At 46.1% G+C, this 23,335-nt stretch overlaps 1 protein-coding gene across 17 annotated transcripts in view; it reads left to right on the plus strand.

Annotated features, from left to right (window-relative positions):
- Positions 1-23,335, plus strand: part of CAMK2B (calcium/calmodulin dependent protein kinase II beta) — a 309,659-nt gene that overhangs the window by 202,199 nt on the left and 84,125 nt on the right. For all 17 annotated transcript variants that reach the window (XM_020984059.2, XM_020984065.2, XM_020984060.2 and 14 more), the window contains exons 4-5: positions 2,607-2,661; positions 10,517-10,582. In XM_020984059.2, coding sequence (XP_020839718.1) covers positions 2,607-2,661; positions 10,517-10,582 — 121 coding nt within the window. The remainder of the gene's footprint in view (positions 1-2,606; positions 2,662-10,516; positions 10,583-23,335) is intronic.

Genomic DNA, 23,335 nt, shown 5'->3' on the forward strand with positions numbered 1-23,335 from the left:
TTTCCTCTATTCTCTAGCTACCCCCCACTATATCCCACATGGATGGTGGCTGGGCAAAAAAGTCTCCAGCTCACCAGATACTCCCAGTTCCGGGTGACTCAGCTGAATGCCATAGTGAGCCTTGTGACCTTGGTATTCACTGTCTCAGATCCCTCCTCTGAGGTTCACTATCCCTGTAACCATGGGCCGGTCACTTGCCCTTCCTGGGCCTCAGCTTCCTTATCTGTAAAATATGGGGTTGGGCTAGATGGCCTGTGAGGCCCCTTCCAGCTCTGGGTGTGATCCTACAATCTTCTGCCATGTCCAGCTTGTTGGGAGTCCCCTAAGGGAACCCAAGTATTCCTTTATATCCATAGGTGGTCAACTTTGGCCCTCTGGGATAGTGGAGCAGATAGGGAATAGTGTTGAAAGGGCAACTGTCATCCATAAGCATTAGAGCTGGAAGAAGTCTTAGAGGTCATCTTAACCAGCCACCTTATTTTATAGATGAGGAAACTGATGCCTAGTGGGGCTGAAAGAGCTGATCTAAGGTCACACAGCTGATTAGTGACAGGACCAGTGTTAGAATCCAGGTGTCCAATTTGTCCAGTGTTCTTTCCATGATACAGTGCTGCTCAGAAGGAAAGCAAATGGCGGTAACTGAAGAGAGAAGGGAGGAAAACCAAAAGGTGGGAGGGTGAGGAAAAGTATTCCCATCAACGCTTAGCTCCAAGAGCCGTCTCTTAACATGAGTCCTTCCTGATTCCTAATTATCAGGACTCTCTGCCCTTTCCCCACCAAAAATTATTTTGCGTTTACTTTGTATATTTAACACATAAGGTCTGACACTTAAGGTAGCCTGTGTTCAACATGATCTGGGATCTGGCCCGCCTTGTCTCTGGGGAGATCACGCTTTTCTACCTTTGTGGGGATCAAAAGGAGGCCTGTGGCTGACTCCTCAGACCTTCACTCTGCTATTTCCAAGAGAATTATTGGGCTAGAAAGATATCTATCCACTACATGATGAATATTTTAGTCTAGAAGTATGACGCTGTTCATGGGGTTCAAGATAAAAACCACTTTCCCTGGTTACCCCAAAGGGAAGGGTAACAGTGAGCGTACTCTTGGACAGCTTAGCTCCTTGCGACGAACCCTTATGAAAAAGACAATCGTGTATATCGAGCGAACTTGTGTGTTGAAGCAAGTCATAAACAATTATACAAATTAGATTAGATGATAGAGCACATAAGAGTCAGTAGTTCTTCCACTCAGCAACAAAATGAAATCTGAACTCACCCAAGGAGAGAAAAATCTCACCCCAAAACCTCACATGCCCATAGCTCTGAGAAGGACTCTTCCATTTGCCATTCAAAGTCCATGCCTTGCCTCTTCGCTCTGTCTTTCTCAGCTGGACCTCTTTCTCCTCTGAAGTCTTCAGAACCAAACAGGATTCACATCTCTCTCATGTCACCTGTATTTTAGGTTCAGGCTCAGAGGTCCCTCCACCATCAGCAGCCACGTCTCTGTACACATGCATTGTATAACAGGATTGTCTTTCAGGGAATTGCCTGAGCCCACCCATGGGAGTATGACATATATATTTTGTATTTCCTTGTCTGTGTACAAATTGTTCTAACCTTACCCTACCCCTCTCTGCCCCCTTGTGCCTCTCACAAAGTATGTGCATAATAAATGTTGCTTCTGTTGAATTGAATGGTGGGTGAAAGGAAGGTGGCTATGGGAGTGTGGATAAAAATTCAGGGACATTTGCCTGTGACTACTGGGAATCCATTCTCTTCGAGTGAGAATTCAATGTTCTTTATGAAAAGTACCTGAAAATATGACACCTTCTAATAGGTAGACTTCCATGTCATAAGTTGGCCATTGGTGGAGTTTATTTGTGGTTGTATAGAGGGACTGAGGCGTAGCCTTTTTCTGGACTGGGCTCCTCCACTGACCCTCACTCTTTTACCGTCTTTGTGTCTCCCAATGATCCCGCTCACAAGAATCTAGAGATCTTATAAGGAAAAGCAGATCTCCCATATTCATAGTTTTAGAGCTGGAAAGGACTCCAGAGGCCATATGTAATAGTGGTAGCCTGGTACAACGGAAAGATTTGGAGTCACGGGAGCTGAGTTTGAATCATGACTCTGTAACTTATTAGCTATGTGACCTTGGACAAATTGCCAGACCTTTCTTGGACTCAGTTTCCTCATTTGCAAAATGAAGGAGTTATACTTCATGACCTCTAAGACCCAGCTCTGAATCTGTTCTGGAATTGGTCCAACCCCCTCACTTTACAGATGAGGAAACTGAGTCCCAGAAAGGCTAACTGCCTTGTCTTTTTTGAATGACTAATAAGTAGCAGAAGGAGGAGCTGAGTCGAAGACCCCTGACCCTGAATCGGGTTATTTGGCTGTCTTATCATTGCATCACACAGTGGCTGTTCTTCAGAAGGCTCTGCTGCCCTTGGCTCTCACCTGCTTTGGGATCCAGGTCTTCTCTGTCAGTGGCTGCACCTGGATTCCTCCGGTGCATCTCCTTGGCAGGCCAGCCGGCTCCAGCACTGAGTGTCTTGGGTGATGGATTGCTTGCCCTCATGTGCCCTGTATCTTTTGTTTTCACAGTTCGTCTCCATGACAGCATCTCGGAGGAAGGCTTCCACTACCTTGTGTTTGATCTGTAAGTATGGGAGAAATCTGTTTGGAGCTGGGGGTGGGAAGGGTTGGAGGGGGTGGTCCTAAGGGTGCTAGATCTGAACTCTCTGGTGATCCTGCAGCTCACATGCAGTTACTCCTCCCTCATTTCAGCTCCTTCCCTTGCTGCATAATAAGCTTCCACAGAAGAGGCAAGTCAGGGCTCTATCAGGCAAATATAGGATGTGATGGTGATTTCTTCTTCCGGGGGCTTGTTTTATACCTTTCCTATATTTTTGGTTGGGTTTTCCTGCCCAGTGCGCAGGAAGGCACCCCTGGCCTCTTCATTCACCATCTTCCTACCTTCTCCCCACCCCCAATGCTCATCCTCCTGTTTCTCTCTTGCTGCCCATCTCTTCCTTTCTCCTTCTCTTGCTCTCTGTCTCCTTCCCTTCCTCTTTCCCTGCCCCTGAGGACCGGCCCTGATCCTAACCCTGACCACTTCCCCCAGCCTCCAAACCATCTTCCTTCTTACTTTCCCAATTGCATTAAGGTTACCAAAAAACAAAACAAAACAAAACAAAAAAAACAACCATTCAGGACTTTGAAAGAGAAAACTCTTTAAAAATCTGTTCTTTTGACTTCTCTTTTGTGGTGTGGAATATGGAGTGCCGATAAACTCTGGCCTTAACCTGAGCTGGGCTCTGGATACCCTGCTCCTCAGAGGAAAAGATCAGCAGAATCTTATTCTTTAGGGCCCAACTAATTCCTGGCCAAGAAATGAGTGAGAAGAGTAGCCAGAAACAAAGGTCTAGTGATGCCCTCCTGAGGGAATTTCTGCTTTTCCCTTTGATCATACACTTAGAGCTGAAAGGGCAATCTGAGGCCGTGTAGTCCAACTTCTTCATCTTACAGATGAGAAAAGTAAGACCCAGAGAAGTTAGGTCACTTGCCCACTGCCACACAGCTAGGAAGTAGGAAACCTAGGATCGAAACCCTTGACTCCCAATCTAGCACCTCTCCCATGACCCCAGGCTGACTTTCTTGATCCTGGCTTATGCCTGTGGGGGTCCTGTGCCTTCCAGGGGGACGTTTGTGTGTGCAGGTGTACTTATGGGGGCTCCGCCACAGAGAACAACTTGTTTGCCCCAGCCTGAATGAGCATCTGGGGGCTGGTGAGGAGGCACTCAGCTGCCTCTCACTTCCTGCCAGATATAGAAGCTGGGTGATCTTATCTCCCCCTGCTCCCTGACAGCGCCTGTTAAGCAGCAGGCTATATTTAGCTGTTCCATGTGAGTCAGAGCCGCACTGAGACCCTGGAGTGGGAGCCATATAGACCTTGGCGTGTCCCTGCACGGCCCTACCTCCATTCGCAGAGAGGGAAGGGAACCCCCAGGCCAGTGGTCCAGGAGGCAGTGGCTGGCTCCCTGCATCCCATTGCTATAGTTTCACTGGACTCCTCTTTCTTCCCCACCCCCACACATTCGTCTGGTTGTGAGTCGAAAAAAAGCTGCTAGAGAGCCTAACTTTAGCTCTTTATTTCTAAAAATGCTTGTTGCCCAAGGCAATGAGAAGTTGTAGGTATTAGGAGTTCACATTAATGTGGGCCACGGCTACGTGGACCCAGCCTTGCATCTTTGGGCTTCTCGGGACAAAAGAAACAGAAATTGCTGTCGGAATCGACCTTATCTCAATCTTAATGTACCCTTTTTTTGGACTAGATATTACCTAAGAGGTAGTGTGTGTGTATGTCTGTGTGTGTCTGTGTCTGTGAGAGAGAGAGAGAGAGAGAGAGAGAGAGAGAGAGAGAGAGAGAGAGAGACAGACAGACAGACAGACAGACAGACAGACATCTATGCCACTCCTAAGACCCTGGTTATTTGGAGGCATCAGGAAGGGGATAAGGGACCTTAGAAATCATCTAGTTGAAACCCATCATGTTACAGATAAGGAAACTGAGGCCTGGTGAGAATAAGATCACAAAAAGGGAGTAAGTGGAAGAGCAAGGATTTAAACCTAGGTCCGATGTTTGTCTTCATTGCTGCCTGAGAGCCTGGTTATTAAGGGGTTCAAGGTATGATTGCTGAGTCACCCTTCTAAAGGTGGTTCTGGAATCAGACGAAGGAACATCCGGATGGTGCCCAGACCTGTGGCTGCTTTGTCTCTTTGGGTCCCCAACTCCCCTGTAGCAGCTGGATTCTCTGGCCAGGGTCTGATGCTCGCTTGTTTTCCTCCCAGTTCTTGTAGAGATGCTGTATCTGGTGCACAGTTCCTCAAAGGAGGGAGGTGGCCTAAAAGTTGAGGAGGGAGAAATGTCCTGGGAGTTTGGGTTTGCAAACAAATGGCTGCAGATATTTTTGGTGCAGAGAAGATGGGGGATGCTGGTGGGCGGGGGCGAGCAGGAACGGGGACTGTTGCTGCAGAAGGGCTTGTTCTCTGAGATGACAGAGCAGAGCACAGTGAGGGGGCTGTGGGTGGGAGGGAGCCTCTGACAGGCCTGGATGGAGGGGGGAGGAGGAAAGGAGGGGGCCTAATAGGATGGGCATGCAAAACATAATGCAAGGGGAGCTGGCTCCTTAGTGCTCTGACATCACTGAAATCATGACCCCAAATGATCTTATTGTCCCAGTTCCATTGGACCCCAAAGAAACTCTTAAAGGGATACATCCCAGACATTTCAGCATATTTCTAGGAGATTGTGAAATTGAAGGATAGGGTGAGGAACTCAGTGATGATGAGGAAGTTGTTAGGTATGGAGGCAGGAATGGGGGGGGTCAGTGGCAGGGGATGTGAAGGGCCAATGACAGTTAAAAAAACAAACAAACAAACAACGGTGGCCCTTCCATCCTCACATCTAAAGTAGGTTAGCTCTATTTCGAAGAGGCTTGAGTCTGAAATAGAGCCTTCTCAGGGGTTTATATTATTCAGGGGGGCAGAAGAATGGGGTCTGGTTTGGTTATGACACCCCTCTAATGACTTCAATTGTCCAGGGAAAGTCAGAATCAACCTGCTCCGGTGGGGTTTTTAGAGTCTGGGCTAGGCCTAAAATATTTCACACCAGCACCAAGGACACATCAGAATAGCAGGGCTCTGTCAGGTCAAGAGATAAACCATGCGGATGGGAAGAGGTTGGAAGATGGAGGCCGTGGCCCTCATCACTAGGGCACTGGGATCCATAAAGAATAGCAGGAACTCTCAGAACCCCCGTGTCAGTTAGAGAAGCTTGCAGCAAGGGCTGATGGGTGGTGGTGGTGGTGGTGGTGGTGGTGGTGTCAGTGTCCCATCATGTCCCTCCTCACCCAAGGACAGGACTTTGATTTTTAATGTATCCCTAAATCCTTCACTTATATCTAAGTGGGGAGATGGGCAGGTCAAAGGGCTAGATAAGGGTGTATTCCAGTGAGCTATTCCTCCTCTCCCCAGTGAAATCACAGAAGCAGAATTTTGGAGTTGGGGGGATCTCAGCCTTACCTTGAAAAGTTACAGCATAGCTGATAAGATACATCTTCAGCTTAAGGATGCTCAGTAGTGGGGTGGGGTGGGGGAGAGTTGGAGACACTAAGGGAAGCAGAAAGGATTGCCCCCTTCCCCATGTCCAGAGAGGGTAACTCTACTATTTCCAAGTAGGCTTCCAGCCAGAAAAAAATGTAGTGCTGTGGAAAAAGCACCAAATTTGTAGTCAGCGGAGCTGGGTTCAAATCCTGGCTCTCTGCTGTGTGACCTTGGGAAAATCACTTTTCCTTCTCTGGGTCTCAGTGTCCTCATCTATAAAATGGGGGGGGGGGTTGGACTAAGTGACCTCTAAGGTTCCTTTCAGCTTCCCAAAGTAGTCCATGCCATGTATGACAGCTCAGATTGTTAGGAATTTTTTTCCTGATGTAAGCCTAAATTTGCCTTTTTGTACCTTCCACCTTGGAACCAGTGGGTAGAAGCTGCAAAGAGATAGACTTGTCTGGTTCTGGTCTGCAGAGAGATTTCTTCTAGCTCCCTTGGGCATTGTCCAAACAGGACACTGGGCGCACCTCTGGAGTACAGACATCATTCCTTCTCCTCAGCGTTCTCCTCTTCCCCAGACCTCACTGGACGCCTCGTGGAGAGGGGCTCGCGAAGTCTTTCTTCGTGTACTGCTGCTAGAAGCCTGGCTTCCTCCAGGGCAGCTCAGGAGTCAGCGGAGGCCGCAAGGCATTTGGCAGTGTCCCAATGCTGCCCCTCAGGAGGCTGGCATCTATCTCCCTGCCGTCCCTCCTGTACCATCCCTAGAGCTGTCATAGCATCAACAGAATCCATAGCTCGAGGTCCAGGCATTCAATACTGAAACACAGTAAGGTCTCTCAACAATTCTCATTCCTTCTCAGGTATTTCCATCTCTAACCTGAGATTCTACTTGTAAGGAGGGCTGAGTTATAGGGGCAGGGGTTGGGGGAGGGTTGAGCTACTGTGTGAATGTCCTGAATCTGCCATCTGGAATTAGGTCTCTTCCCAAGGCTGGACTGGCAAGGCTCCTGACTTCCCCTCAGCAAACAGCCTGAGGGAGCTCAGGGACCAGGTGGAATGGGTCTCTATAGGTGGGGAGGGGGGCTGTTTCTGAGCAAGCCTTCCCTGGTGAGCCATCCTGTCTCATTTTGGAAAATGTGCTCATCAGAGAAAATAGTAGGGGAAGGATAGAGAAGGAAAGAGAGAGGGGAAATGAGCAAGGCAAAGTCAGTTTGCTGAAAAAATGAGTATGCAAAAATACAGTTCGATCCATTTTAGAGCATGAGACTGTGTGTGAGATCAGAGTCTCACATGTAAAGATATGATATCCAGAGGTCATGGGGCATAGGAGCACAAAGCTTGAGCACACCTTCCCTTAGTATCCCAGGGTTTATCCTACTAAAGGAACCCTTTTAGTTGTGGGTGATGGGGAAAAAAATCCTACTCTGCCATGTGGAGCTTTTATGCCACAAGACCTTATCACCAGTACCCCCTCCCTTTGCCACAAAGGTATTCCATATGGGACTCCAAGAACTCTGCCCTCACTCCCTAATCTAGAGTAACCAGATACTGAATAGGAGGGTACAGGTAGGTTATATTGGGCTGCTAGCCTTTGAGGACTTCCTGATGCAGTAAAATGTGCTCCTAATGAGCTGGGGAATAACACTCTTTGTGCCAGTCCTGACCTGTTTTCTGACTTCCCATTCCACTCTGCATCCCTCTTCACCTAAGAAAGCCAGAAGCAATGAGGAGAAACTGTTGGGAAGAAGACTTGGGCTTACTATAATGAATATAATCCTAGGGTCACGGAATTGCAGGATTTTGGATTTGGAAGGCTTGTCAGGCCAACTACCCACCCTTACTTGACTAAACAAGGATATGACCCAGCTGGCCAGTTCCAGTTGGGCATCTCAGCTCCTCCCCTCTCTTTTCTTCTCCTCCCCCCTCCTCTCCCCTCCCCTCCCCTTACCTGAGGGTGTTCTGCTCAAAGGAAAGTAAATTTTGATGGCTGAAAGCTACTAGTTAGTTTGGGGTTTACTGGCTAGATTTCTTTCTCAAAGACCAAGCCTGAAACCCATTTCACTCTGGATTTTATGGATTGGACAACAATAGGTTCCTGCCTAAGCACCACTTAATGGTTATTTTTTGGGCCCTCCAGGCTCAGAGTGAATGTAAATAGTAATTCTTTTGGCCAGCAACCCTGAGGGTCTTCCCCTCCCATTTGATTTTTTTTTTTTTAATTGAAGGGGTCATCCCTTGACTCATGCCTTAAAAGAGGCCTATTCACTGAATGGGTGTTGCCTCACTCAGAGTGAAAACCTGAAAAGACCTTAGCTTAACAGGGCCAAGGTCTCCCACTACATCCTGGGCCATTTCCAGTCATCCTGATCTATATCTGGCTACTGGACCCAGATGACTCTGGAGGACACAGCCCTCCCTCACTTGAATCAAAGTCAATTGCAAGTCATTGTCATCATCTTCCTGATGTCATGGCCTGTTCAAGAAAGAACAAACCACACAAACAAGGATCCCTGCTAAACATACCAGTCTCTGCTTGAACAGCTCTGATAAGAGGAGATCCTATGAGTTAGAGTGGACTGAAAATGGAATGGACTTGGTGGTACAGGTGCTGAGTGTCCTATCACTGGGGCACTAGGGAGAGTTGTATATCAGTAGTGGTTAGATTAGGTGGCATTCTTTCAACCTGGTGATTCTGGGATTTACTGGGTAGAGTACTGCTGTCATTTAGGGGATCCTGTTTGGGGCTCTCCTTTCATCTGCTTCCCAGCAGTCCCTCCAGACAGCTGTTTCCTCCCCTGGACTGATATGCCTTTTGAAATGATCACTGCTGAACTGGCCATCAGTGCGGGCAACGATGTAGACCCTTCGGAAGCACAAGAAAGAGAGCCAGATGTGGCCCTGGAGCCCAAGGGGAGAGAAGCATATGGACAGGCTGCTGTGAATAGGCCTATACTCACTTGTTGTTGACATTCAGGATTTTTACCCATTTCTGCTTCAGGGGGTGCTACCTGTCCCCCTAAAAGGGCATAACTGAAGTGTGATGGGAAGGGATGGGCAGAGGTCTCTGGCTCTGTGCCTTCTGGCCACACACTTTAGCTGCAGGCTATGCAGTGGGTATCTTCTCCTTTCTCCCTTATGGCTCTGGATCTGGAAGTCATGAAGACCTGAGCAGTCCAAGCCATACTCTTGGATTCTGGCTTTTTGATCCTGTAGCAGCTTCTCAGCCTCAGGGGGAATTATCAGGACTCTTCTTCAGGGGTCCTGACTCTATGATTGGCCTAGCCCTAGAGAATCAGAGAATCACCAAGTTGGAAAGACCAGAGACCCTAGGGTATGAGAAGGGGCACCAGGCTTGTAGTCAGGGATAGCTGGAGTAAAATCCTGCCTTTTATACTTACTAGCTGTGAGACCATGGAAAAGTCACCCACTTTTTTGAGTCCTGGTTCTTTCATTAGCAGAATGAAACCATGATACCTGGAGGGCCTCCCTCACAAGGTAGTTATGTGGCTCAAATAAGAAAAGGCAGTTTGCAAACTGTGTAAATATCGTATTTTATCTCTTCTGAGCCTTACCTGCTAATTATAGATCACACTAATATAGGCTTGGAGATTCACAATACATACTTTTAGATACAGCATCTCATTTGAGCCTCACAGCAACTCTGGGAGGTGGGAGTTCCCATTGTTTTTCTCACATTATTATAGTTTAGTAGGTTGAGGCCCATAGGGATTAAGTGACTTGCCTAGGGTCATACAGGTACTAAGTGTCTGAGGTGGGATTTGAGCTCAACTCTTCCTGATTCTATGTTCAATGCTTTGATCCACCATTCCATACTTCCCTTTACAACATCCAAGACAAGAGGTCCTCCCACATCCACTCAAATGCCTCTAATGCCAGGGAACTTGGTACCCTGGCAAGGTAGCCGGTCTACTTTTGAACAGTTCTAATTGTTTGGAAGTTTTTCCTTTTAATCAACAGAAATCCCGCTCTTCATAAATCAGGATTCTAGATTTTGGCCACGTAGACCTACAAGATGACTTTTCTGATTCTGTGGTTTCTCTCTTGTCCCAAATGACCTCATTTCTATTTTGTTTCTGTTTTGTTTTTCTGTATGTATGCATAGTGTCTCTCTTGGTAGAATGCAAGCTCCTAGAAGGCAGAGCCTGTTGCATTTCTGTGTTTGCATCCTAGCAGAGTGACTGGCACTGAGTAGGCACTCCGTTGATCCTTTATGTGGATGGACTGGATGATTGATTAGGGTTGGATGGACCTTCAAATGCGTCTGGTCCCAGCCTTTCATTAGCTCTGCTCATTGCTCCTGTTCTTCCTGAAGCACAGCAAATCCAGCCTTTGGTCCCTGTGAGCCTAATTAATGTTTCTTCCAACTGTTTTGCCTTCTCTTCCAGGGTCACTGGTGGAGAGCTTTTTGAAGACATCGTGGCAAGAGAGTACTACAGTGAAGCCGACGCCAGGTGAGTCTGCAGCCCCTGACCTTCCCATTCTTCCTCCTGCCCACCCTTCCTCCCTCCCCACTCTCCTCCCCACCTTTCTTTCTGTTTCCTCAACCCCATACTGGCTATACCTGTGCAACATTAACCCATTCATAATCTGGGCAGAGGGGCTGGGTCACGGGAAGCCTTGATTCACAGCCAAAGCTACCAGCATGGCTGCTCCTGCTAGGCTCAGAGCCAAGGCCCCCCTGTCCCTAGCGGTGATTCTGGAAACCCACCTGGCATTTATAGGCAACCCCACCCACCCCCAGTATATACAAGCACATGCCTGGCCCTGGTTGAGACTCTTAGAAAAGGACAAGGAATCTCCTGCTCAGTGTTTGTGTGCTGATGAGAGTGGAGACCAGGGCTTTCAGGAGCAGAACTTCTAACTCATCCCACTGAGGCTGACCTGTTGGATCCAGGATTGGGAGGGGTCTTCACCTGGCCTTGGGTACCAAGAAGGTCCAAGGCCCTGTTTGATTTCTTTTGTCACTGGATTGTTTTCAATTGGTATCTTAGCCTCGCACCTGAGGGACATGAGCTACTCAACAGCAGATGAAATGTAGATGATAACAAGAGCAGGAACATCTGCCTGACTCAAGCATAGGAAAAGAAACTAAGGAAAAAGACTGGCCAAGAGATAGGAACAGGGTCCAGCTTTGAACCCTGGCTCTGCTAACATTTATATAGCACTTACTGTGTGCCAGGCACTGTGCTAAGCACTTTTACAATTATTATCCCATTTGAACCTCACAACAATCCTAGGAAGTAGCTGCTATTATTATCCCCACTTTACAGATGAAGAAACAGGGTTTAAATGACTTGCCTAGAGTCACACAGCTAGTAAGTGCCTAAGGCCAGGTTTGTACTCAGGTCTTCCTGACTCCAGGCTTGGAGGCTGTAGCCACTGTGCTACCTAGGTACTTTATTAGCTATTTAACTTTTAGCAAGTCATTTCTCCTCTCTGGGCTTCAGTTTCCCCTTTTGTAAAATGAAGGGGATGAATCAGATGACTTCTGAGGCCCCCTTTAGGTCGTAAATTCTCTAAGTCTATGAATCTTGGAGAAGTTGTAGTGGCTGGGTATGGTATTTCCTAAGGGAGGTTTCTTGGGGGTAAATATCCACCTTGCAGCTTCAGTGGGATAGCAGCAGAAAGGATTGGGCTGATGCCCAGGAGTTATAACTCCAATATTCCCAAGTATGTTTGCAGGCTAAAGCCATTTCGAGACTAGGGCTCCAAGATTGATCTTCTTAATAAAGAGTCCCTGGTGCCAGAACAAGCTGCTCTTGGATTTGTAGATGGAATAAAGTGCAGATGATGGCAAGAGTACAGTGTGGGCAGTGAACCTTAGGGCAGAATGACAAGCCTCATCCCCAAGGGCACCTCCAGGACTCTGCCTTCATCCCCTGCTCTCACTCCTACCCTGGGGCAGAGAGCATTCTCTCCAACAATACTATATGGGATACACATCCAGGTAAACAGAGAAAGCCGTAGTTCTCTCCCTTGTTCACTGCAAGAACCAGGTCTTTGGGTTGGGAAACCCTGGGCAAGAATAGGATTCTCCAGTCACAGTGCTAATAAATGACTGTTTCTTAATACTTAATGTCCCCAGCCCAATGCCATTTTAGGAAGAGGCAACATGGGAGAGATGTGGATACCATAGTTTCAGCCTGCAGGAGTGAGGTGGGTGGTGGGGTTGGGGGGTAGCTGACCCTTCTTTTCTCTTTCTCCCAATACTCTGAACCTTAGTTAACTTCCTTGTAAAATTAGGGGGTTGTACTGGATGCCTTCTGGGGTCCCTTCCAGCTCTGAATTTCTGATCCTAGGACCCTTCCATCATTACCAAGCATCCTTCTCCCAGATGTTGTGATCATTAAATTCAACTCAATTCAACAATTTATCATTAAATGCTTATTATGCACCACATAACAGGCAGCATGGTGAAATAGATAGAAGGCTAACCCCAGCGTCAGGAGGGCCTGGGTTCAAGTTATGCCTCTTATGTCTACTGGCTACATGACCTTGGGAAAGTTACTTAACCACTCAGTGTCCTAGGTAACTTTTTAAGACTATATAGCACTCTGTAGTTGCTAACTGCCTTTGATACAGAGAATTTCTTCACTTTAAGTTTCTGGTGAGATCATAGAACTGGAATCAAAAAGGAGAAAGAAAAGAAAAGAAAAAGAAGAAAGGGCCAAGCGCTGGGTATAGTCACATAGTATGAGAGGTCTGTTTTCCCACAGATTTGGAAATTCTTGTGATAATGCCAATCATAATCCATCCAAGCCTGATCATCCTGCTGCACCATAAAACAAAGGTGCCACGGATGCAGACAGAAGTTAACAGTGCTTGCCCTCAGGCCCATGGAGATAGTAGACGCTGATGTTTTCCCATGGAGGGTCATTTTAATTTGACAGTATGGAGGCCCCTGGGCAGAGACTGACCCTTTCCCAAAGGAGGAAGAGAGGAATTTCTTTCTTTTTAATGAGCAAAGCAATAAAGGGAAACTTTGCTAACTCCAACCCCTTCTTTATTGGGGGGGGGCAGGAATCAGGAGGTGCTCAAAAGGGAGCTGAGCTTACCGGTGTTTGCCTCTACAGAAATGGCCCCATTGCCCTTCCATTTGGCATAAACACCAATCCTCTCTGTTCACGATGTTAAGTTGTAGGAACTAGAGGAGAAGCTAGGCTTAGAAAACATGGCTGAGCAGGCCTGAAGGACGTGACTTAGAAGTCATCCCTGATCTCTGGGGATGCCCTAAGCTGGTTGGTTAGGGAAGTCTGTAGGTCTGGAATGTGAGGCACTAGCCAGGGACCCAGGTTATATTTAATTCTGGGCAGTGAATAAATGCTCTAATCATCCTTAGGCAGGTAGCTAGGTGGCATGTACTAGGCACATGAAGATTCAAAGATGAAATGAAAAATAATCCTTTCCCTCAAGGATTGGGCATGGTGGTGGTAGTCATTCATTCAGTCAACAAGCACTTACTATGTGCAGTGGGATATAACAGGTAAACAGATAAGAATGTACGTAAATAATTTGACTAGGAAGGCTCCAGCACTATCTTTCATGCCAGATCTTTAGTGTTTTCAGTTTTCTCTGTGGGGTGCCCAACCAGGTCCTCAGTCTCTCTGTGGTAATAGTAGCAGCAGCAGCAGCAGCAGCAGCAGCAGCTAGCATATATATAGTGCTTAATATGTGCCAGGCACTTTGCCAAGCACTTTACAATTATTATCTCATTTGAGCCTTGCAACAACTTTGGGAGATATGATGATGATGATCATGATGATCTCTATTTTACAGATGAGGAAACTGAGGCAAATAGAGGTTTAAGTGACTTGCCCAGGATTACCAAGCTAGTTAGTGTCTGAGGAGGGTTTTGAAGCCATGTCTTCCTGACTGCAAACCCAGGGTTCTATCCACTGTGACAACTCTTTGAAAAATGGGGATAACAAGACGTATCTTGCCCACCCTCCCATAGAGTTTTTGTGAAGGAGTGAGCTCCTCAAAAGTCATCCAGGTCCTATTTGCACATATTCTGTGCTGGGTACTGGGCAGAACCTCATTATGTGGTGTGCCAGGTTCAGCATCGAGCAACTCAGGAAGGTTGCCAGTGCCATAACCTTGAAGCAAGACACTTCTGGCTGGTGCTAGGAAGGCCTCTGTCCTTAGAGACTTGAGACCACGACTCCAGGTGGAAGAAATCCCTTCAGCTCCATAACCAAGGGCTGTGCACAGTGCCTGGCACATAGTAGGCACTTAATGAATGTTTCTTCATTGATTGGCTTGGCTCACCTTGTTGGCCCAGAGCTCACCTGCCCATGCTTGTTGGGTCCCAAATTCGCTTTTGGTCTTGAGTTCCTTTCCTCCCCCACTGTCTCTCTAAGCCTGTGTCCTCCGCCTCCCCCACTCACCAGAGGTTGCCATCTCACCCCTACCCCTCACCATTAACAGCCATCTGCACACACCTTGTGATAACACCTGTGGTCTCTGAGCTTTCAAAACATTGTTTCTCTCCTTTTCTCGCTCCCCCATATCCACCCTCCCTCCCTCCCTGCCCCCTCCCCATCTGTCTCTCTGTCTTCTCACACTTTCCCTTCACCCCCTTCCCCTTTAATCCATCCTTTGGCTTCCTGGACTTGCTCCCTCTCTCGTGTGTTGTTTTGGTTCCTTCCGTTCATCTCCTATTGCCCACTCCTCCTCTTTGGTTCTCCTTCTTCTTCTTCTTCCTCCCTGTGTGGGGACTGCCCTTCCTCCTTGCCTGCCCCCTGGGGGCATCCTCTCTTTCCCTCTCTCCTTCTGCTCCCCTCTTCCTTCCCTTCTCCATCTCCCTCTTTCTCCTCATCTCCTCCCCTGCCTGCCGGCCTCTCCCCTTCCCCACATGCCTATTTTGTTTTGCAGTCACTGTATCCATCAGATATTAGAAAGCGTAACATACATTCACCACTATGCCATTGTACACAGGGACCTGAAGGTCAGTATACCCTCTTCCCCCACTCACACCCTTGGGTGGGGAGTGCTTTTGCTGTCACCACCAGAGCTGAGCCTGTCCAGGATGGAAATGCCACACAGGGCCGCTGTCAGACGGAGTGGGGGGTTGGGCCAGAGGCTTTGGTGGGTGTTGTTGGAGCCAGGCATGCATGTACTAGAAGTCAAGGCTTGGGTCAGGCGAGTCCCCACCCTCTGGTGCACGTGGCTGGCTCCCCTCGCTCATGCTCCTCTTGAGGGAGGCCAAGGACCACCAGGAATATATCAGCCCAGGTGCCTTCTTAGCCCCATAAGATTAACATTTTCCCCCTTCAGAAAAGTGACGAAAAGAAAACAGCACCACTAGCCAATCTTTATCTATTCTCTCTCCACTTTTCTTCCTTCTCTCTTTCTTTTTTTATGTCTGTTTCTCTTTCTGGTTCTCTCCTTTTTTTATGTCTTTTTGATCTCAAGGCAACTCCATCCCACATGGTCCAAATATATATAAAACACCAGGGGCCTCTAAATGGCTGAGTCTTCTTGCCTGGGGAGCTGAGAGCTGACTGCCATGTAGGATGATGGGTCACCAGGGAGTCTGAGGCCTGAGAAGGCATCGCCACTCCTAGGGAGCAATGAGGGATGATTAGTAAAAGGAGATCCATCTTGAAACTCAAAACCCCTCAAGCCTATTTTCTCCTTTCAGTCTTTTGCCCATCCCAGAACTCCTTGAGGTCCTTTGGTACTGATTCTACCTGTTCTAAGTGAAGGCTTAACTTTTGAGATAAGCTTAGCAAGAAAAAAACTCCTTTTTCTGGTTTTAGAGAAATCTTTTCAAACTGCAGAGTCTAAGGATCTTCTATGTGGTGCAGTACAAAGAATGATGGATCTGGAATTGGAGAGCCTGGGAATGAATCCCAGGTCTGCAATTGATACTTTTATGACCTTGAACAAAACACTTAAGTTCTCTGGGCCTCAGTTTCCTGATCTGTAAAATAAAAAGTTTAGAGTAGATGGCCTCTAAGGTCTCTGAGGACTCTGAATCTATGAGCATATTGGCCTATGAGCAATACAGTTTTGGGAGGTGGTAGATGGCCTTTGACAGGGTCCCGTGCCATGACTCTGCTTCCTGTGGGAACAGGCTTCCTCTTGAGGGGGCCATAAATCCTAAGTATTGTAGTATTTGGCCTGGGCCAGCTGAAACCCAGCATAGGGTGCTCTGTGGAGCCAAGGCAGAAGGGGTGGTGCAGAAGAGGGGCAGGCCTGGGGGATGGGCACCAGGACCTGGACATGTCTTTGTTGATCATTCTAGAGTTGAGTTTCATAGAAATGGGGCAGGGGATGGGGCTGGAAATGGCAGAGTGGGGGTAAGTTGGAGTTCTTCTGTTTAGGGGCTCCATCTTAGAGTCTTAGGGCAGGTTGCTAGCCACTGTTAACTCTTTTTAGATACAACCAGTCACACTGAAACTCCTTCAGTTGCTGTGCCATCAGTGATCACCACATCCCTAGGCAAACAGTGGAGGATACTCAGGGGAAGTTGGCTCTTGGAGGCCCTGGGTTGCTATATCCATTGGGTAGCTTGCTTATGGCCTCAGGTATCTACATAAATGTATACACAATATAGGTAACTTTACATTTTAATAGAAGTAAGCAAACAGAGCTGCAGATATTACTGACACCTTGGTGGGAAGGGGCTCACATCTAGGATATTCAATTCGGTTCAGTTCAATAAGCATTAATTAAACACCTACTACATGCAAGACACGGACTAAGAGCTGGGGACACAAAAGCAAAAAAAAAGTTCCTGTCCTCAAGGAGCTTATATTTTACTAGAGGAATAGAAGGGTACACTCTTTAAACAAATAAGTAAATGTTATCTAAAACAGAGAGGGAGAGAGCCTTAACAAGTAGGGAGATCAAGACAGCTTTCCTGTGGCACATGAGCTATGCCTTGAGGAAACTAAGCATTTACTCAAAAGATACTTGCTCTCACCAGGATGGGCATTCCCTCCTTCAAAGCATGTTTCACCCCATCTCTACCTCCACAGTTACTTTCTATGAGTTGCTGTGGACACAACAAATCCTCATCAGCTTAAAATCCTGCCTCTGTCACTACCTGTGTGACCTTGGGCAAATCATTTAACCTTTTTGGTCCTCAGTTTCTTCATTTATAAAAAGTGGAGGTTCGATGACCTCTAAGTTCCTTTCTAGCCTAAGTCTATGATCTTACAAACTTCTAGAAGAGTTACCAAGTTTGAAACTTTAAACAACAACAACAAATAACAGTACATCAGAATAAAGTAACCAGAGTCTGTGGAAGCAGCCCGGCTGAGCTAGTCAAATGCCCATCAGTTGGTAACCCCATCTGGTGGCTAACCTCAATGATGATGATGATGATGATGATACTCTTTGAATAAGCTAAGTTGGTCCTTGGAGGACAGGCCAGTACTCAGGGCCTTCCTAGGTTACTAGAACCTGTCAGAGTTTGTATTCCACTGACAGAACCTTTAAGAACCCAGGGTCACTATGGGCATCAGAAGAAGACTTTAGGGGAGGAACAGGGGGGATATAACTTGTTCAGAAGAAATACATTTTAAAAGGGAGGGGAGCAGGGAGTAGCTTTGTGCATAAAGGTGTGTGCTGGTACCAAGATTCATGAGACAGGATTGAGGCATGGTCAGACAGAATCAAAGTAAAGCTAAAAGGAAGGAAGAACAGGAAATATTCTGGTTGTGGGAGCATGCAACATGAGGTTTAATTCAATTTGACACAGATTGTGTGCCTACTGCATGCACGTGTCCTTTTCAAATGAGGGAGGTAGTTAATACTTTCTAATACTTTGAAACTTTGATGGACTCGTAATCTCACTGACATGTGTGAGCCCTCCAACAACGTAGACAGCTACCTCTCCACGTCTGTACATCTTTTGCTACTCTTGCCTGGATCCTTCTGTAAAGGTCCACCTAACATGGCGAGGCCTTCTCATAGAACCTTTGACATGTGAGGCTTTCTATTGATTATCTCTCACTCTCACTATGGGATCAGTTTATCTTTTGCTTTTCTGGTTGTATATTTTTCTGATGAAATCCTCTTTGTCACTTCTAATGCAAAATTTCTCATGTGTAATATTTTGCAGCTATATTGCACCCACCATGAGCCTCTCTGTTAACCTTTGGGTGACCCTCAATTTTAATTATTTCCAGATTATTTTATTCTGTGACTCATAGCCACGTAGCATGCGTGTAAGACTATAATCAGAAAGATCAGCCTTTGTTCCAAGGCGAAGCTTGAGGTCATTAAAAAAAATTGCCCAATTTCCCAAAGGCAATCCAACCCACTCTCCTACTCCTGTTCAGTGCTGGACCCCCCGCTCACTATCCATGCCCAGTGTCTGTCTAAGGTATATGTACTAACAGACCAATTCTATGAGCTGTCCATCCAACCTCATATCCTTGTGTCATATAGATATGAAACTGGCCAGGAGGCATGATAGGGTAGTGAGAGGGGACTTCTGGAATCCAGGCACCTTCTGGAAGTCTCATTCTCCTAAAATTATAGTATCTGGTAAATTTATTGACTCACTTCACTGACAATTTAATCTTGGGAGGTGGCGAGGCAGGTTGGAGAACTATTCCACTAGGCTTAATCCTGACCAACAAGGAAGAACTGATTGGTGCTGAGGAAGTGACAAGAACCTGGGGAAAGCGTATCTCTGTTATCATGAAATTCATAACAGAGAGGCAAGAGAATACTGGACATCCTGGACTGGACTCTTGAAAATCAGATTCCAGAAAACATTCAGAGAAAATCGAGGTATGAGCTTATAGCCAGGGTCTCTGAAGGGGGTATATGTCTCAGAGTACTTACTCTCTGATGAGCCCAGATTTCTAAAAGGATGTGCTTAAAGGGAGGAAGAAGAAGGCTTGAAAAATCAAGATGAATGCAGAAGAGTGCCTGGACAAGATGAGAATGGAGTTGAGGATAAAGCAGAGTGTGACCTGAGGTTTGCAAAAGATGCTAGAAACCCAACAACAGAGAGAAAAGGCTGTTTCAAGCAGTGTTTGGAGCATGAAGAACAAAGAGACAGACCTATTGTTGAGGGAAGATGGTGTAATGTTAACGAAGCAGAGAGTAAAGACCATTCAACACCCAGCTTCCTTCTGCCCTCTCCAGCAAGAAGAGGTGGGGGAAAAGTAGCATGAACAGGACATGGCAGATAGGAAGAGGAGCTGAGAGAGGGACCTTTGAAGAGCTTGCATCGCTAGCCTCAAATGGGTAATACTATTGAGTACTAAAGAAATGCACAGATAGAGTTTCTTAGCTGTTGTTGGTAATTGTCAAGAAATTGAGTGGTATAGGAAAAGCACCAGAAGACTGGAGAATGTTATATTGGTTTTCAAAATGGGGGAAAGTTTCTTGTCTAGTGGATAGAGCTGTGGTTCTGGAGGCTGGAAGACCTGAGTTCAAATATGACTTCAGACACTTAATAGCTGTGTGACTCTGAGTCACTTCACCTCAGTTTCTTTATCTATAAAATGGAGATATTGAGAGCACTTACCTCCCAGGGTAGTCGTGAGGATCAAATGAAATAATATTTGCAAAGTGTTTAGCACAGTTCCTGGCTACTGTGTTTCTTTCCTTCCTTCCTGTCTGGAAACTACAGATTGCTAAATTTATTGTCATTCTCTGGCAAGAGATTACTCCAGAAATAGTTTGTGAGTTTTTAGAAAAGAATTCTGAGGTCACTAGGGACCCCTGTGAGTTTCTAGAGATCAAGAACAATATATACCAAACCAAGTTCATATTTTTTTGGATGTAGTTTTAAAATTCACAACCCACATGGGTGCTAGTGGTAAAGCAAATCTAGGTTTCAGAAAGAAAACAAACAAACAAACAAAACATTTTGGCAACATCTCCCCTGAACTGGATAAGATAATGAAATATGGTCTAAATCCAGGCCTTCAAGTTGGATTCAAAGCATCTTAAACAGCCATACCTTCCGAATGCCAGTGAATATCTTGATGTCATGCTAGGTCAGGGGTAGGGAACCTGTAGCCTTGAAGCCACCCTTTCTGGGTCCTTGGGTGTGGCCTTTTGACCAAGTCCAAGTTTTACAGAAGAAATCCTTTTATTAAGGGGATTTGTTCTGTGAAGTTTGGATTCAGTCAAGGGGCCACACTTGAGGACCTAGAGGGCCACACGTGGCCTCAAGGCCACAGGTTCCCCACTCCTGTGCTTGGTGCATGTCTCTAAGGGAGTACCACAGGTCTCTGACTGTGGCCCCTATCTTGTTAAGCATTTTAGTAGCTTAGGGAAAGACAGTCTTTTTTTTATTCAATCCGATTCAACAAACGTTTATTAAGTGGCTGCTGTGTGTCAGGAACTGGACTAAGTCCTGGAGACACAGAGACAAAAATCAAAACAGTCCTTGTCTTCAGTAAGTCTACATTCTATGGGTAAGCATTCTACATTAATTACCCCCATTTACAGATATCCTAAAGCTGAAAAGAATGAATAATATGATTTGTGTCAGAATTCAAATTTAAAATTTTCTCAATAGCCTGGTGGGCTGGAATTAAAAGATAAAGAAATTTAACTTGGATAAATGCATAGTCTGACACCTCTGTTTAAAAAGAGAAGTCAGTACCTGGGTGGGCAGGGTTGTGAAAAACACAAGGAGGGGGATTTTAGATAACCACAAGCTAAATACAGGTGCATATGACAGGGATGCTTTAAAGTGACTGACTCATTTTAGGCTGTTTTGTTGTAGGAACAACATGTCCAGATCTAGAGGAGTAATCGTGGCTTATCTGTACTTTGCAATGGGTCAACCACATCCAGAGAACTGTGCTGATTTCTGGAGTGTGATAGTTTAGATGGGATGCTGACAAACTCCATCATAGCCAGAGAAGGGTGACAGGAAGAGTCTAGAACCCATGTCATTTAAAGGAATGGTTGGAGGAACTGGATTGTTCCTTGCAGAAGAAAAGACAAAGATAGTGATAGCTTCCTTCCAGTGATTAAAGGGTTGTCCCAAAGAAGTGCAAGTTGGTTCATTTGGTATTGTTCAGAGAGCAGAACTAGTTCTAATGGTCAGGAGTCGGGGATGAGGGAGAACTGATAACTTTTAGGTCATAAACTAGATAAAAGAAAGAACTATTCTAAAGTGAAATGGACTAGAGCTTCCTGAGCTAATGAGCTCCTTGTCACTGAAGGTATTCAAGCAGAGGCCGGACAGTTCCCTGTTAGAGATGTTTTAGCAGGTGTTGTAAACTACAGCTGTCTTTTCCACATCACAACTTTCCCCATTGCAGTTTTGATATATTGAGGGTTGGCATAAGAAATTAAATGGGAATTGTGGGGGAGTTTTGCAGAAGCTGCAGACAACACAGAAAAAGTTTATTAATTCAGAAATGCATAAAACATCATATATAGTATTGTATATCAACCCATCTTTTACAATAAGGTACTGTAAAAACCCCATAAAAGAAAAAGAAAAAATTCAGACTTCTCCTCTGGTACGAAGGGAGGGTCAAAAAATTTTATGCAGATTTTCTAGATCGTGGAGGTACTGTGCCCCCAGCCCCTGTGATGTGGAAGGAATAACTGTAGTTGTTGCCTTTGAATTTGTCAGTGGTACAAGCCTGGAGAGAGCAGGCTAGGCTGGATGGGAGAGAGGCACAGCAACAATGAGGGAGAAGAAGGCTGCATATAACTTGGGTGGAAGAGATGAAACAGCTGCCGGGGAGTTATTTGGGGTGGCAGTATGAAAAAGCTCCAAACTTGGGTTTCTAGAGATCCCTCGCATCTTTTCTTGGGTATAAAAGAGAAGAAGAAATATATTTAATCATTGTCAGGGAAAGAAAAACCTCTGTCAATATTCAGCCTGATATTGCAAATGGCAGATGGTCTAGTAGAAGGAGTATTGGCTTTGAACTGGGGTTTCAATTCTGACTCTGACTCTTTCAGCCTATGTGACCTTAGGCTATTTTCCCTCTCTGGGCCTCTGTTCTCATCTATAAAAATGAGTGGGTTGGACTCTCAGTCTTTAAAGTTCATTCCAGCTCTATATCTTTGCTTGCATGAGGACTATGATTTGGAGGGATCTCACACCCCACAGAGATTTGGCCCAGAACCAGAAAGTCCATCTGTTCTAGGTATATGAAAATTAGCTTTCACCATTCTTTGAGGCAAGGAGGGCAGGAAGAGGAACAGGGAAGTGGAAAGAATAAGCATTTATATAGTGCCTACTATGTGCCAGTCACAGTGTGAAGTGAAGAGAAGAAAGATTTCATTGAGGAGATGGTCTCTGGATTGCTGGTTCCTTGGGCGGACTGAATCCACTGACCATTTAAGTAGAGTTTGGTAGAGTAGCCTTCAGGGGTCTGTGACCCCTATGGGAGTTCAGTAAACACTTGTCTCATTCATGTGACTGAGAAATATATCTATCCTCAGACCAAGACAGAATTAGATATAATGACTCCCTTCTAATGATAATCATTGTAAACCAGAAACACACCAGGACCATGGGGTAGGTTGGAGAGGGACAGCCGAAGCTTGATCCTATTCTAGCTGTCACTATCAGACTTTTGGGAAAGAGAGAGGGGCTTGGAGGCTGGGCCCCATCCTCTTGTCCCTTAATAGAAACAGGCAGAGAAAGAGGAGGCCTCCTGGACGTAGGCACTAAAAGCAAGAGGGTGCAAGGGCTGTCCTCGCCTGTGAATGAATCTTCTCTAGGCCCTCATTTTCTTAATTTGTAAAGTGGGCTTGATGCCCTCATACTGTGAAGACAAAGTTCTATCCCCTGTGTAGACTGAGCACTAAGGAGAGAAGATTCTGTCCATTTGGGGCTTTTATAGTACTGTAGCAAGATGCTACTTAATGCTGATGCCAAGGCATCTTGCCTAGGAAACTTGGGTATCAAAGCTCAGGCCTGGCTGCTCAGGCGAGCAGTTCTGTAAACAGCTTTTTAAATAAACAACTCAGTTCAATTCAGTAAACATCTATTAAGCACCTACTATGAGCCCAACTGGAGAGGGCCTTATTTGCAGGATGCAGGCAACAAGAAGCCAGTGAGGGCCACTGAGTAGGAGCACAACGTAATTCAGCTTAGGCCTAAGAATATTATTTTGGCCATCTGGGTGAATGATGAATTGTAAAGGGAAGAAACTAAAGGCAGAGAGACCAGGGAAAAATACCTTTGGGAATTCGAGCATGATAAGGGCCCAAATTAGGGCATTGGCCCTATGAGTGGAAAGGAGGAAGGT

The sequence above is a fragment of the Phascolarctos cinereus genome, unplaced genomic scaffold (genome assembly GCF_003287225.1).
Source record: "Phascolarctos cinereus isolate Bilbo 61053 unplaced genomic scaffold, phaCin_HiC Scaffold_2;HRSCAF=192, whole genome shotgun sequence".
NCBI lineage: Eukaryota > Metazoa > Chordata > Mammalia > Diprotodontia > Phascolarctidae > Phascolarctos > Phascolarctos cinereus.